Source organism: Hipposideros armiger, unplaced genomic scaffold (genome assembly GCF_001890085.2).
Source record: "Hipposideros armiger isolate ML-2016 unplaced genomic scaffold, ASM189008v1 scaffold_8, whole genome shotgun sequence".
NCBI lineage: Eukaryota > Metazoa > Chordata > Mammalia > Chiroptera > Hipposideridae > Hipposideros > Hipposideros armiger.
In genome coordinates this window covers 2,943,314-2,959,342 of record NW_017731358.1, presented here as the reverse complement: position 1 = coordinate 2,959,342, position 16,029 = coordinate 2,943,314, and the positions used below count along the sequence as shown (strand labels likewise).

Below are 16,029 nucleotides of genomic sequence, written 5' to 3'. Positions count from 1 at the left end.
TGTTCAGCATCTTAGCTGTAGAGGGCAGTGTCACTGGCCCTCATATGTGGGATCCGAACCGGGGCCCTCTGGCGTCCCAAGCCAGCTCTTAACCAACGCACCACTCGGCAGGCCCTTGAATTTTAAAATTTAAATTGAATTTTATTTGCATTGAATTTACTGAATCGAATTCTTAAAAATTTAAATATTGCATTATTTTTCCCTCCCTCACATCCTCCCTCCTTTCCTTTATAAAGAAGAGAGGAATGTTATTCTTTTCAATCTTGGAACTATTTTTGATCAAGAGGTCCTATTTCAAATGTATGTTTCTAGAAGGAATAATATAGCCTCTGAATAATGCCTCCTTCAAACTTGTTATCAGATACTGTTTAACCACAACAATTAAGAAAGTAAGAGTATCCTAGAATAAGACATAGAATAGTTACCTAAGAAAGCATATTATTATTGGGGAGGTAGTACATAAAGGTACTTTTCTTCTACTTTTAAATTGCCAAAGGTAAGCCAGTTAATAGTCTACATTATTTTACACACACACACACACACACACACACACACACACACACACACACGGTGTGATCAAACAATATGGTGAATATTTAAATTTAAAAAATTTTTTACAGTACGACACATTGCCATTAATCCCCCTCAAAATATTCTCCCTCACTTTGAACACATTTATCCCATCATTCTTGCCACTTTCTGAAGCAGTTCTGGAAGTCGTCTTTCTTGAGTGTCTTTAGTTGCAATGTTGTGGCTGCCTCGATATCCTGAATCAATTCAAAACATTTACCTTTCCTGGTCATTTTGACTTTGGGGAAGAGCCAGAAGTCACACGGTGCCAGATCCAGTGAATAAAGTGGATGAGGACACATCATAACGTTTTTGTTTGACAGAAATTGCTGTATAACAGAAGTTGCGTGTGACATGGAGCGTTGTCATGATGGAAGATGATTTACGGCACACTTTAAAACACACCTTCTCTCAACCATAGCTCACAACCAACTGACTGGACTGCACTGAATAAGTTGAAACTTGTCACACTGTTACTAAGGTTCCACGCGCCACTTCCCATATTGAAGATCCCTGCTTTTCTGTTAGATGGCACTCAGCAGCAGCATTTACAGTATTTCTTGATCACAACGGAAAGGCTCCGTGTCACACATCGCTTATGGCACGGCAGTTTCTGTCAAATAAAAACATTATGGTGTATCTTCACCCACCTCATTCACCGGAAATGGCATCGTGCCACTTCAGGCTCTTCCCCAAAGTCAAAATGATTCAGGACATGGAGGTAGCTATGACTGCACAACTAAAGACACTCATAAAAGAGGACTTCCAGAACTGCTTCAGAAAGTGGCAAGAACGATGAGATAAGTGTGTTCAAAGCAAGAGGGAGTATTTTGAGGGAGATTAATGGCCATGTGTCTTTTACTGTAAAGTTTTTAAAATTTAAATATTCACCATATTTTTTTATCACACCTCGCACACTCCCCCCCACCCCCCTGCCTTTTTCTCCTCCACCCCACCTACCCACAATTTAGCCCTTCTCTATTAGGCACTTGATCTCCTGGGGATTCTTACTAGTTCCACTTATTGCTAGCCTTCTACCCAACCCCTTTTATTTCTTGGGCTCATAACCTGCTCCCATCTGTTTCTCCTTTATTTATTCTAAGTCCATCCAAGAACCTCTCCTCAGGCCACAACACTTCCAGCCCTAGGAACATTATTACTCCTCCCTGCCTGTTCAATATGTGGTTTCCTGATTCTTCCAGACCATCTGTTATAAAGCAAACTTCAGTCCTCTGCACTCTCGTTCTACTGCCCACATAATGAGTGCTGATCACTGAGGTTACAGACTAAGCTACAAAGAGCTAAAAAAGATTCAAGGAGTATCAGTCAGAACAGGAGAATGGAACAGGTGAAGAAAAAAATTTAGAGAAGAGTGGCACTGTTTCACATTTTCACAAATCTGTTAATAACTGACTTAAGGAAGATACCTGGATTTTCGGATCTACTTCTGCATTCCATCTGCTGCTATTCCTTTAGTTCAGGTATATGAAAAAAATTAAAATTCAACCTCACACAGACATGTAGTTATAAAAAGGAGCATTTTACAGTGTTTTAAGATAATTGTGAATATTCTTTGATACTACACCAAAACTCAACCAGTGACAGTTTCTTAAAGGTTAGTTGCAATGTGGAATCTGAAATATTATCAATGAATTTTTCATACTGTGTTCCATTAAAATCTATTGGCCTATGTGGTACATAGTCTCTAAGATGGCCCCCAATTATCCATATTTCCCAATACTCATAACGTAGATGTGAATATCTTGAGTATGGGCAAGATCAAATAAAATGTGGCGGAGGAAATGGGATTGGATGTCACTTACAAGATTCAATTTTAAAAGATTGTGGCTTCCGTCTTGGGATGCCCTCTGGCTCTCATTTGCTCTGTGATAAGGACCTGATGTCTCCAGCCAACCAACAGCCACATGAGTGGACTCAGAAAGAGATCCTCCTCTATCCAAGCTATGAGATGACTGCAGCCCTGGCTGACATCTTGATTACACCCTTGTGAGAGACCCTAACCAAAGGCACCTGGCTAAGCCACACTTGGATTCCTGACCCACAGAAACTGAGAGGTAACATGTTCGTTGTTTCAGAAAGCTAAATTTTGAAACAATTTGTTACACAGCAATAGATAGCTAATCTCTCTCTCCATATACATATACATATACATATACATCTCCCATCTTCCATCCAGTCTGAATAGATCTTTTACCTATACATAATTTTGTAGCATCATTTTGAAAATATTTATTCACTAAGTTATGCAAACATTCTAGTTATTGGCGATTTCATTATACAATACTAAAAAAAAAATCAAGCTCACAATCACAGATATACACTTTTTAAAATTCTAATTTATGCCTGAAAGCTTTCATTTTTTTTAATTGCTGGAAACAAATAATATCAGTTGTTTACCTTGAAGCAGTAACAGGCTTTGTTCATATTTAAGAAAACGTCTGCCAAATGTCTAAATCTAAATAACTATAGTTTGTCAGCAATATTTTTACTGTAAAAATAATATTCCATGAAAAAAGCAGCTACGTCAGCTTGCAATTCAAACAACTGTACAAGTGCTTTTACTTGAAGTAACCACAATACTTCAGTATCCAGAAGTGCTTTATGCATACATCATAGATCATCAAACACAACAGTTTAAAAATGTGTACTGAAGGGTCAAGATTTAATGAAATTAATTTTAATTGCTTCATCAAGAACATTATTAAATAAAATAGGCTTTTTAAAAATAAAACTGCAAGTGTGCGGCAGTAAGAATTCAATGAGTAGTAGTACAGTTTGGTGCCACTGCCCTGATTCAATTAATATGTAGCAGTTTGAGCTATTATTGTTTTTGAACCATCAGCCCAAATATCAACACCGTGAAAAAGGCAGATAACTTCTTAATATTATTAAGAAAAGTTTTGATCTTACAAACTCCCTGAAAAGGGTTATCAAGGACCCCCAACCACACTTTAAGAACAACTCTTTAAATCAATACTGTCCTAAGAAGAAAATATTCTTTAAAGATCTTTCTTAAGTTATAATAAGGTCTAATAATGACAGTTAGGACTGCTTTCCTAACTGTATAAAGTAATTTTCATCACCCTCCTTAACATATATCAAACCAGAGGTAAAAGGAAGAAAGTGGGGTTTCAAGTGGAAACTGTTTTGCCTCTGGTTCAACAGTTAATGGGCAAAGAATCTATTTCCTGTAGTCTTCTGCACTCAAAAACCCTGCCTTCTTCCTTGCAATAAAGAAAAGATAGGGGCCAGGATGGGTGGTGCAGTTGGTTAGAGCTGTGAGCTCTGAGCAATAGTGTTGCCGGTTCGGTTCCCACATGGGCCAGTGAGCTGCACCTGGGTTGAGCTGCCAATGGGTGGCCAAATGGCTCAGCTGTACTCTTAAGATTGCCAGTTTGACTCCCATATGGGATGGTGGGCTGTGCACTCCCCCACCCCCAACTAAGATTGAACATGGCACCTTGAGCTTAGCAGTCGCTCAGCTGGTGAGAGCGCATGATATTAACAACAAGGTTGCTGGTTTGACTGCCGCATGGGATGGTGGGCTGCTTGCTCCCCTCCCGCCCCACAACTAGATTGAAAGCGGCGACTGGACTTGGAGCTAAGCTTGAGCCCTCCACAACTAAGATCGAAGGAAACAACTTGACTTGGAGCTGAATGGATCCTGGAAAAACACAATGCTTCCCTCCCCCAATTCCCCAACACTGTCCCCTTCCCCAATAAAAATCTTTAAAAAAAAAAAGCTTCCAAGAATATTATTCCTTGGCTGCAAATCTATTCATGGAGTTCATATTAAAAAAATTATGAACGGTGCTTTATTACTTCTGGTATGTTAACAGCACAATGACTGGCTGAATCGAACAATCCAGAAAGCACATTATATTTCAATATTCAGATCTTAGAGTTTTCACCCCCCATCTTTATTTCTGAATTTATATGGTATATTCTTTTATTTTTTGCTACAGTAAACTCCAAAGTTGCCAAGTTAAAGATCAATCTTAAAACAAAACAAAAACAAACACTTAACTAAGGTGTTCTTTCAAATCAAAAGATATGGTTTATATAATTTTTTCATCCTTGTCTTACAACTTACTTGCTCTCCTTTACTCTAGTTTACCTACAAAATTTTTCATAGGCCTAAAAATTTCTGTTCTCAATATGTACAATGTACATTTCTGTGCATTTGTCTGCCTAACCAGATTATTACTTTATCTTCTTTTTAAAAATACATCTATTATGCCTAAAATATTTGACTCATAAAAGGTAAATAAGTATCTTAAACTAAAACTATATATTTTTCTTTAAATCTGATTAAATGTCCTATTTTTTACTATCTTCTCTATGTACCAATTGATATCAAATTTTTTTGCATGGATTAGTTATTACTTTCTTCTTTATTCAAAATAGGAACAGCATGTCTAGAAATTAAGAAAGAGTGAAAGTAAGGCATATCAAGACAGTAAGAATGTGGCAGGTAGGTATCCAGAAAAGAAAAATAATTGGGAGTCTTTTATCTAATGATAGATTGACTGGTTTCCATTATAAGGCAGCAGTTCTTTTTGCTAATTTTCTTCCTTTTGGCCTTCTGCAACAAATATCAACTTTTTAATCTGGTTCACTCCTTGGAGAGAACCAACTGTGTAACTTTCCTGAGAGGAGTACAGAATTACAAGATAAGAACTGACTCTATACCTGAAGTTACAATCTCTGAGCAAATCTTCACATCTTTTGGTAGCTGCATGGAAATCCCAAAGACAACAATAAAGTCAAACAAAACTAAGGAAAAATGGTGAACTTACCACCAAACAAAGGTTCTGGTTCCACCAGTATTTCCTGCTTTTGAGGAATTGGGGCACGAACTTCTTCTCTATTAAAAAAAAAAGTGGGAAAACATCAAAATGAAAACTGTTTTTTGCTACCTGTTCTCTCTGTAACTATTGTGAGTGCATTCAAATTAAGTAAAATAATCACCAGACTTAGTGACATTTTTTTCCTTTTCTTTTCCAGACTTAGTGACTTTTAGGAACCATAGTGATGAATGATTGTTAGATGGTTTCCATATAGAGATCAACTGAAATAAAGTACCTGGCACAGGTGGCTCACATGATTTATAAAGAAAGAGAACAAATGAAAATAACAAGCATTTCCCCTTTCCTCTCAATTTGCCTACCCTAAATTCTTTCAGAAAAAAAGACAGGGAATTAAAAAAAAAATTGGCAAAAAAATTAATTGAAAAATATAGGCTTAATAAAAGCAATATGACATCATTATATCAAATAATAGCTAATAACACAGATGTATTAAAATAAGCTTAAACAAACATACAATGACTTTTATGCTAGTTATGAAAATGGCTAACATAGGTATTACCCTGTATTATTTATTAAATAGACCCTAAAGTATATAGAACAGAAAATGTAATTACTCATCTTTTAAAACCCTATATAACCCTTCAAAAGTTTACCTCTAGAGGGTTTACTAGTAATCCATCTCTTCTAGTAAAAAAAAACTCCTTTAGATATACTGTAAAAATGGTGCATGTTCCTTTAAATATCACTTTATTTTATAGTTTTAACTCAAATATTAAATTCTGCTGATTAATGTTCACAATAAATAGGAAATTCCAAATTTATCTTCCTGCTTATAATAAATGTTAATTTAAGTTAGGCCTAATGTTTTCCATCCAGGTGTTTCTAATCGTAACTGAGCTTTAAGGCCCTGTTTTTGATATCTAAGAGTTGGAACTCTTAAACATACTTTATGAAATAAAGTACAAATACTCATTCTTCAACAAGAACATCCTGTAATCAAACAACAACTAGATAGACAAAGAAATATACAATAAGCTAAATGACTGAAAGATAAAGGATAACTCAAAATGACGTTAAATACTCTTTCCTACTGCACATCAGCTACTGCTTACACAGAGAATTTCAATATTCTGAAGGAAAAGGGAAAATAGGTTATCTTAAAAAAACTAAGAATTTAAAGGTATTTTTTACCTAAATAAATCTTTCCATTATTGGTATACCTCACTTTACAGTATGCATATATACATACATACGGTATATATATACATCATAGATATATGTATAAAATTATCTCAATCAGTAGTAGTGACAGGAGAAAACTTTATAAAATATTAATAATGATCTCTAAAGTTCATACTTCACGTGGAAACAATATTACTATAGAATCTGGAACTAGATCAACAAAGGAGGCATGTCCTGAATGTTATCCAGCTTTTTAAATCTAGGTCTAATTTAGTAAAAATAAAATCCATGCCTTGCCTATTCCTATTTAAGGGGATTTCATGTTATAAACACTGGGAGTTATAAAGGGCTACGAGTATTCGAGTCTTATTTAAGGATCTTTTTAATTTTGTTTCAAAAATCAATGGTTTTTCCTTTGAGACTATTGGAATTTTTCCCAAAAGGTATTCATTTCAAACTCTCACTGGTATCAAATGTAAAGGGAAAAAACTCCAAATCTGTTCACCATTTATTACTATTCTCTATATAGTATAGTTCCATATGCTGAAGGTGCTTCTAATGATCAACTACATGCAACTATTTAAGGTATAAAGGACTAGAAATCTTTTAAAAAACTTTTTTATGGCAACTCAAAACTTTCCTGGGACAATATAAGAAAATCTAGAATTGGGCAATGGGCTTTATTGGGCATTAATTCCATATCTCCTACTTAATTGCTGAGTAGCTTTGAAAAATGGCTATGTCTCTACTTCCTCATCTGTAAGATGTGGATAATACCACCTTACAGGGTTCTTCTGAGGATTAAATAATATACATGACAATGCTTTAGAGAATTAAAGCATGTAAGTATAAAAATTTCTACTTGACACTTTTTTAAGATGCTTTCAACTTACAACTTTTCAAAAACAGAGTGTTAACCTGATAAAAATGCAACTATTCAATTTGGGCAGGAGGTAGCTCCTAACAATGAATAATAAATTCATACTCTGTGTGTGGTCTAACAGTGGAGACACTTGCTGAACTGGTACTGGGCTCTTCAGCGATTCCTCCACCATCCAAAAACATTGTGACTGCCATCTCCAGATTATTGTTGCAGGCTTCAAGCATATGTTTTCCTACACTTTCACTTGCACCTGAAAAAGCAAGAGACAGGAAAAAAGTTTTAGATACCTTGTTACATTCAGTTCTTATTGGAACACAGAATTTCCAAGTAAATTAATAATACTTTTTCCCTTTAAGAATGAATGATTTTTCTTGAAACTAAAAAAAAAGAGAATGACTTTTTAAAAAAACCTGTTTACTTCTATACTGTTGGCTGATTAGTGTGAAATATACAGAGCTAGAAAAGTAGCAGCATTAAAATAGTAGTCTTCCTTCATAATAAAACAGAAACTAAATAAAGCATTTATTTGCCATTTCCTTAAATGGACCAAGTATATATTTGTTAATAAACTGAAAAAAAACCAAAAGACTACGTTCTAGAAAGTTGGAAATACTTTGTTAGGAAGAATGTATTTCAGTTAGCATTTCTATTTCTATTAAAAATAAAGAATTTTTCATAACTGGGAGAGAAGTGAGAACATTTCTATCAAAGATATAACAAAGTCAAAATCTGGTAAGAAATGTCAATCTTCATAATTTAAAACTGCCCTATCACAAATTTAAACTCATTTTGTAAAGCCAGCATAGTCTGTTTGATACAATGTAGACTGGTAAAGCCCTTTAGGAAAACAATTTTACAACATGTATCAAGAAACATATAAATACTCCTTCCTTTTTTGACCCAGTAATATGGGCTTCTAGTCAAAAGAAAAGTTATTATTTATCCTACACAAAATAATACATGCATAAACATGTCCATATACATATCCAGTATAGCTTCAGTTAATATAAAAAATTAGAAACAACATAAATGTCCAATAGTAAAGACTGAATTATAGAATCTATTTGATGAAGCATTTTGTGGCCATTAAAAAGCATCTCAGATGGGAGGGATTAAGAAGTACAAATAGAGGTCCCAGCCAAGTGGCGGGTTGATTAAGAGCTGGCTTGGGACGCCAGCTCTGAGCAGCAGGGCCTCGGTTTGGATCCCACATGGGGGCCAGTGACACTGCCCTCTACAGCTAAGGTGGTGAACAACAGCTCAACCTGGAGCTGGGCTGCCCTGAGTCGCCGGCAACGGCATAGGCTGCAGCCCCTGCTGCAGTGGGCTGCCATAAGCTACCGTGTGTGGCCAGCAGCCAGCGTGAGTGGCCGGCAGCTGGTGTGAGCTGCCAAGATCTGCAGTGAGCGGCTGTCCAGAGGCCAGCGACAGATCTGCCTCACCCGGGAAGAGCGCAATGATAATACCAACATGGGCCAGTGAAGCAGATGTCCTCCACAACTAGACTGAAGAACAAAAAGGATAGCAACTTGTCTGTTCCCCTCCCCCAATTCCCCAATAAAATCTTAAAAAAAAAAAAAGAAGTACAAATTGATAGTTACAAAATCGGATGTGAGGGCCGGCTGAGTGGCTCAGTTGGTTAAGAGCGCGCTCAAGAGTTTGAACTCTAAGCAACAGCGGTTCGATGCCCGGCCTGAGCTGAGCTGCCACTGAGCTGCCAAAAGGTGGCAGGATGGCTCAGAAAAAAAACAAAAAACAAAAAAATCAGACGTGAAGTACAGTAAGGGAAATATAGTCAATCATGTTGTAAAGACTGTGTATGGTGTCAGATGGGTGCTAGAATTATTGAGGCATCACTTCATCAACTATATAAATGCTTAGCCGCTGTGCTGTACATCTGAAACTAATATAAAATAATACTGAGTATCAACTATAATTTAAAAATATATATCATATATATATATTCATGGGATGTGGGGTGCAGTATGGGGAATATGGTCAGTGGTGTTGTGGTGGTGGCTGTGTGCAGTGTCAGATGGGTGGTGGACTTGTTGGGGTTGTCACTTTGTGAGGGGTATAAATGTCTAGTCATTGTGTTGTTTTGTACACCTGAAACTAATAATAAAAATGAATAAAATAAAATAAAAAGCATCTCAGGCTTTCCATTTCGGATGATGACTTTCCTTCTATCTGAATGAAGTCCCTTACAATCTACTTCAGTGAGGTCTGTTGGTTGTGTGTGGGTGTGTATGTGTCTGAAAATGTCTTTATTTTGCTGTTATTCCTAAAAGACAGCTTTATTAGAAACATATTCTATTTTAAGGCTGACAGCTATTTTCTCTCAGTACATTGAAGATAGCATTCCAATGTCCTCTGGCTTCTGCTGTTGCTACTGGGAAATCAGCTGCTAAAGAAAAATATTTGTATACCAATCTGTTGTTGTTTCTCTCTAGTTCTTTTTAAGATCTTCTCTGTCTTTGGTCTTCTACGGTTTCATTTTAATTTGTCAGGGATGATTCTGTTTGTCCTCCTTGGGATTCACCTTATATAAGAACTGTTCTCTTTTATCAATTCTGAAAAATTCTCAGCCATTACTATTTAACAATTACCTTACTCCTCCAGTCACACTTATTTCCGTCTGGAACTCCAATTAGAACTCTTCACTTTGTTTTTTATCTGCTCACTGAGCTTTTACTTTCAGTTAAATTTTTTTTAACTTAAAAGTTCTGTTTTTGCTTTTTTCCTAATCTGCTTGGTCATGTTTCAGGGACCCATACTTCATACTCATATTTCAATATTAATCAAACCTACTGGAGTTACTAAGACAAAATACAAACTTTCTGTAGTCTCTACGGGTCATTGTCTTGTTTCTGCTGGATCTTGCTTACTGTGCCATTGTTTTTTGTGCATTTTGCGATTTTTTGATTTGAGATCTTGCTTGCCTTGGAATCTGAATCTGTAGATTTTTGAAGCCTGGGTTGAAGGTACATTCCTCTTAAGAGGATACGATTATTTGATAGATTTTGTGAGGCACCTGTGGGTACTACCAAAAAAGATACATTCCTGACTTGAAGTTTTACAAGGTCACATGGGAAATCTGACCCTGTAAGGACCCTTGTTATAAATTCTCAGAGTAGGTATCTCCTGCCACTCCCCAACTACCAAGGTTGAAACAATAAAGTCTCAACTTCAGGAAGGGGCAGGGTTCTTCTTTCAGACTCCTCTCCTTAGGAAGGCCACAGGCCTTGTGTTTCCCGTGCTTTATTTTGCTATCAAAAGAGAAGTTCATAGCCATTCAGTATGAGCAAATTGCACCAGGATGAAAGCTTGCTTTGTATCTACTGGGTCGTTGGGAAAGTCATGACGCATTTTTGTATTGAAAAACACAGAAAAATATGTCATGACTTTCCTGACGACCCAACAGCTAACATCTGCATTCCCAATTTCATTTCATTTTTAGTCTCTGAGTATTCCTTACTTTCTTGCCACCTCAATGATGCTCTGATTTTTTTAAATGCACACTTTATTCAGGAATTTTTTTCTCAACGGGAGGGTTATCCATCTCTCTCTAGTTTAGCCCTACTGCCAAAAATGAAAGTGCTGGCTCTACTGTTAATATCTCTCATGTATTGTCTCTTCTCTACTACTATCTCTAAGGCTTTAAAGCAAGCCCTTTATGCTTCTTACAATAGGCCCCTAACTGATCATTACCCTATCTTCCACCTGGCTGCTGAGGTTATGTTCCAAAATACAAGTCTAATTATATCACACCCCAGTTTAAAATTCTTTAATGACTCTGACACCTATAAAGTCCTTATGATCTAGAAAGTCCTTTGTGATCAGGCCTCAGCTTATCTCTCTGGCTTTGCCTCTCTTCTTCCCCATCCTACACAATTCAGTATAGTTGTACTGAATTACATGCTTAAAATATCCCTCTCTTCCTCATCCCTCTCCCTCTTCATGTAGTTCAGCGGTTCTCAACCTGTGGGTCGCGAGGGGTCGAACAACCCTTTCATAGGGGTCGCCTGCATAATCTAATGCCATCCATCTTCGACAGGTTTTTTCTGATCGATGGCAGGAAAAAAGATGATAGCCCACAGAGCAGAGCATACAGACTGGCCACCGCTGTCAGCGCCACGGCGGCCTGGCGGCGTCGCCTATACTTAGGTTTTAAATTTTATTTATAAAGTAATATGGTTACACTGGGAATCACAAATAGCAAATGGGTACTTAGGATAAATGGAATTAAGATAAAATTTCCAGTAAGCATCACCTACAAATTTTAAATGTGCTATATCTCAAACAATGTAAAGTGAAAATCACATGCTTCAAAAAACTGTCAGATGACAGATCAGCTATAGCTTTCTCAGACAGCTGACAGACATACCTATGATGCTAGTGAAAAAAAATGAACAAACTTATTTCATAAAACACGAATGGAAAAAAGCATTATTATACAATATTATTTAATATTGAATCAGTAAAAACCATATTACAAAAAAAGCATCTGATCATTTCACTTAAATCTCTAGAAATTTACATATTTATGTTAGCCAAAAATCTTTTTGAGGAATTAGACAAATATAGAGTTGTCTTTTATTTGGGGTTTGCCTTATATTTGGGTATATATGGTAATTTAAGTTACACAGGACCAGAATGTTTTTTCCTTTAAAAAGGCTTCATGTATCACTAAAATTTGAGAAACTTTCTCCAACTCTTCTACAAACATCCCATCAGTCAATCAACAAATCCTATAGCTTCCATCTAATTAATCCTATCCACGCTGTCCTCTCCATGTCCATTGCTATAGTCTTACGGGAGCTATCACATCTCTCCACTCTTGGTCTTGTCCCCTTTGACATATCTTCTACACTGGAAAATAATGTAAATTTGATTGTCTCCCCTGTTCAATAGTTGTGCATTGATGACTGCAAAAGTTTTCATCTCTCTTGAGCTGCATACAAGATTCAGCCATTATTTACCACTCCTGTTTTATATTCCTCTGCTCTCTTCTCACCTCTATTCTAGTCCCTTCAGCCACACAGGTCTACATAAGCTAGGCAAATCAGTTGGTGGTACTTAATAATGCCATGCTTTTGCATGATATGGAAGTGGTATCAGTCAAATCAGTCCCCTTGTTTTTCTTAATGACACACCAAATACCCACCTTTCTGTTAAGTTTTGGACCTTACCCCTCCCTCCTCACCCTGAAGTAGGTACAGCAACATATATACTCGTATCCTTTTCCATGGTGATCTTAATCTCTATCATTGTCTCTGCTACCTTATCTATCTTGCAAACTTTAAAAACTCACTGAACTGGCCCAGTTCTAAGTTCTCGATCAAGCTGAACCAAAAGTTCTCAATTTCTAGTATGTACAAATTTACATTCTCAACACTAGAAAACATGCTTTAAAAAAATTAGAATCTGTAAAACAAATGCAACTTTTGAGGGTATAAAAATAAAGGGAAACTTCACTAAAATGAAATTGGGAGGCCAGAATGGGGAGCTCTCACAGTACCACTCCTTATCAATGACAAGAGAATTGTCAATGACAAACTCCAATAGAAGAAATCTTCAACAGAAAACAATGTATTATAGACCCCAACAGAAAAAGATGTACATTGCATCTCCTACAAAAAATCAATTACCACAGCAACTCTGGTAATGTGAAACCATCATCTCCCTGAACTGTTTACTGCTTTTCTCCAATGGACTTTCATTCAAAACAACCCCTCCCAACTCCCTTTTTCTCCTTGACATAACTTTTCTCTCCTTTGTTTGTTGGAGTAGATCAGGGGTCAGCAAATTGCAGCTCGCGAGTCGCAGGCTCTGAAGCAAAATTGAAAATGAAAATAAAACTATCATAGTTTCATTTATAAAATTTTCAAAATATATAATTCACATAATGGTGATTATGTAAAAATACATTTATGACTCTCGAATAATTTTTAAATTGCTGTGAGGGACAGGATTGGCTTTTCCAGGGGTCGGCAAACTTTTGAAACAGAACGTACCCAAAGTGCAGCATGTAGCTTGTGAGGCACAGTTTGCCGACCTCTGGACTAGACTATGGCTTTTGCTATAGCTTGCTTGTCTTAAAATGCAAGTCTTTGATGTTCTCAAGTACACCCATTTTTGCTGGTAAAATAACTTTTATTTTTAAGAACAAAAGCAAGGAGGAATTCACATATCCCAATAACCAACTTTATGTTAGATAATTAAATACAAACTCTTCGGGCAAAAACAGCATAAATTTGATGAAGAATTTCAAGACTCAGGTGTTTCTGTATTATTTCTCATAAAACCTGAGGATTTAAGTGCTTTCCTAATATTTTTCACCATGTCCAGTTATACTGTGATTATACTTCTTAAATGCTAGTCTAAAAGTTCAGTGTCTATTGTACTCCACCATTTAAATTTACTTATCTACACAGCAGCTTCTGAAAGTTAAAAGGCTCCTACAGGTAGATGACTCCTGGCAGCTTGATCAAGCAGAGATGCATGAACTGTTCTATTTGCCTCACAATAAACTCTTAAACTAGCTTCTCAAGGCATCTACTGATTTTTTTTTTTCAGAGAATTAACTGGCTGAGTTCATACCACTTTGCTCGTCCCTCTTAGGTGCTCACACTGCACTAAAGCACCACAAAGAGCACAAAGAACATGCTGATAGGGAGTGAAACTCTCTTCTGTCCCAATAGCAACCAATTCTGGCTGCTTTCACTCCTTTTTAAATGTATTTATCTATAAGGAAATTCAACTTAAAAATGACCACGGGCTGGCTGAGTGGTGCGTTGGTTAAGAGCTGGCTTGGGAAACCAGAGGGCTCCGGTTCAGATCCCATATGAGGGCCAGTTACACTGCCCTCTACAGCTAAGATGCTGAACAACAGCTCAACCTGGAGCTGGACTGCCGTGAGTCGCCGGCGACGGTGTAGGCTGCAGCCCCTGCTGCAGTAGGTTGCCATGGGCTACTGTGTGTAGCCGGAAGCCAGCCTGAGTGGCCAGCAGCTGCCGTGAGCAACTGTCCAGAAGCCAGCGACTGATCTGCCTCACCCGGGAAGAGCGCAATGATGGTGCCAACTTGGGCTGGTGAAGCAACGTCCTCCACAACTAGACTGAAGAACAAAAGGATAGCAACTTGTCTGTTCCCCTTACCCCAATTCCCCAGCGCTGTTCCCATCCCCCAATTCCCCAATAAAAATCTTAAAAAAAATGACCACTACATACAAATAGTTATCATCATCCTTTCCACTACCCCTCCGTCTATCAGAACTCCAAGGTCACTGGCATGAGAACCATTTAGAGAATTTGTGGGTTCTGAAGTAAAATAAAAGATGCTATGAAAATCAGAAACTTGTTAATCCAATCCTCAGGTAAGCTGGCCTGTCAACAATATGGTCTGCCTGCCCCAAAAACCTTTTCCTAACTGCCTATTTTATTTTTCACTTTATTATGCTGTCTAAAATGCTACCACTTAAGAGACTGAGTAAAAAAAAAAAAATCCTTTTCAAAACTATAAACTTATTGGGCCGGGCAGGTAGCTCACGTGGCTAGAAAACGAGCTCTGAGCAACAGGGTTGCCGGTCTGATTCCCACATGGGCCAGTGAGATGTGCCCAAGCTGAGCTGCTGCTGAGCTGCCAATGGGTGGCCGGGTGACTCAGCTGGTGAGAGCGCGTGACCTTAACAATAAGGTTGCTGGTTTGACTCCCGCATGGGATGGTGGGCTATGCCCCACCGCAACTAAGATTGAACACAGCACCTTGAGCTGAGCAGCCACAAGTTGAGCAGGCAGATGGCTCAGTTGGTTAGAGCACATGCTCTTCACAACAAGGTTGCCGGTTCAACTCCCACATGGGATGGTAGGCTGCACCCCTCCTCCCCCCGCCCACAACTAGAATGAAAGCAGCGACTGGACTTGGATCTGAGCTTGCACCCTCCACAACTAAGATTGAAGGACAACAACTTGACTTGAAGCTGATGAGTCCTGGAAAAACACAATGTTCCCCTTCCCCAATTCTCCAACACTGTTCCCTTCCCCAATTCCCCAATAAAATCTTAAAAAAACAAAACAATACAAAACCCTATAAACTTATTGAAGAGTTAAGGATGTATCAATTATTTCACAGTGTGAATGAATTCAATAATATTGCTTCCCCCTAAAAACCAGTAACAATAAATTGAGGGTTAAGATAAGAGATCATGGGAGTTGGTTCAGGAAAAAAGGGATGTTAAGTAGCTTTAACATCCCAAGTGCCTTTTGGGAGAGAGGTAGGAAAGGCCTACATGAAGTGCCACATTGGCTGGTGGGGGGTGGGGGGGAAACGGGAGGGCAGGTATACTTAGTGCACCAAAGACACTGGGTACCCTGAGGCTAGAGACACCAAACAACTGTAATGAAAGTATCAAAATTTTTCCTCTGGCCAGTCCTACACTCAGTAATGAAGATAAAACATTACTCATTGGCTGGTCGAGTGGCGCATTGGTTAAGAGCTGGCTTGGGACGCCAGAGGGCCCCAGTTCGGATCCCACATATGAGGGCCAGTGACACTGCCCTC

The 16,029-nt window shown here is 37.8% G+C and overlaps 1 protein-coding gene across 2 annotated transcripts in view; it reads right to left on the bottom strand.

The window, feature by feature from the left end:
* UBXN7 (UBX domain protein 7) overlaps positions 1–16,029 on the bottom strand; it is a 54,368-nt gene that overhangs the window by 28,146 nt on the left and 10,193 nt on the right. For both annotated transcript variants that reach the window (XM_019651793.1, XM_019651786.1), the window contains exons 2-3: positions 7,570–7,717; positions 5,391–5,458 (exon numbers count right to left, since the gene is read on the bottom strand). In XM_019651793.1, the coding sequence (XP_019507338.1) occupies positions 5,391–5,458; positions 7,570–7,717 (216 nt within the window). The remainder of the gene's footprint in view (positions 1–5,390; positions 5,459–7,569; positions 7,718–16,029) is intronic.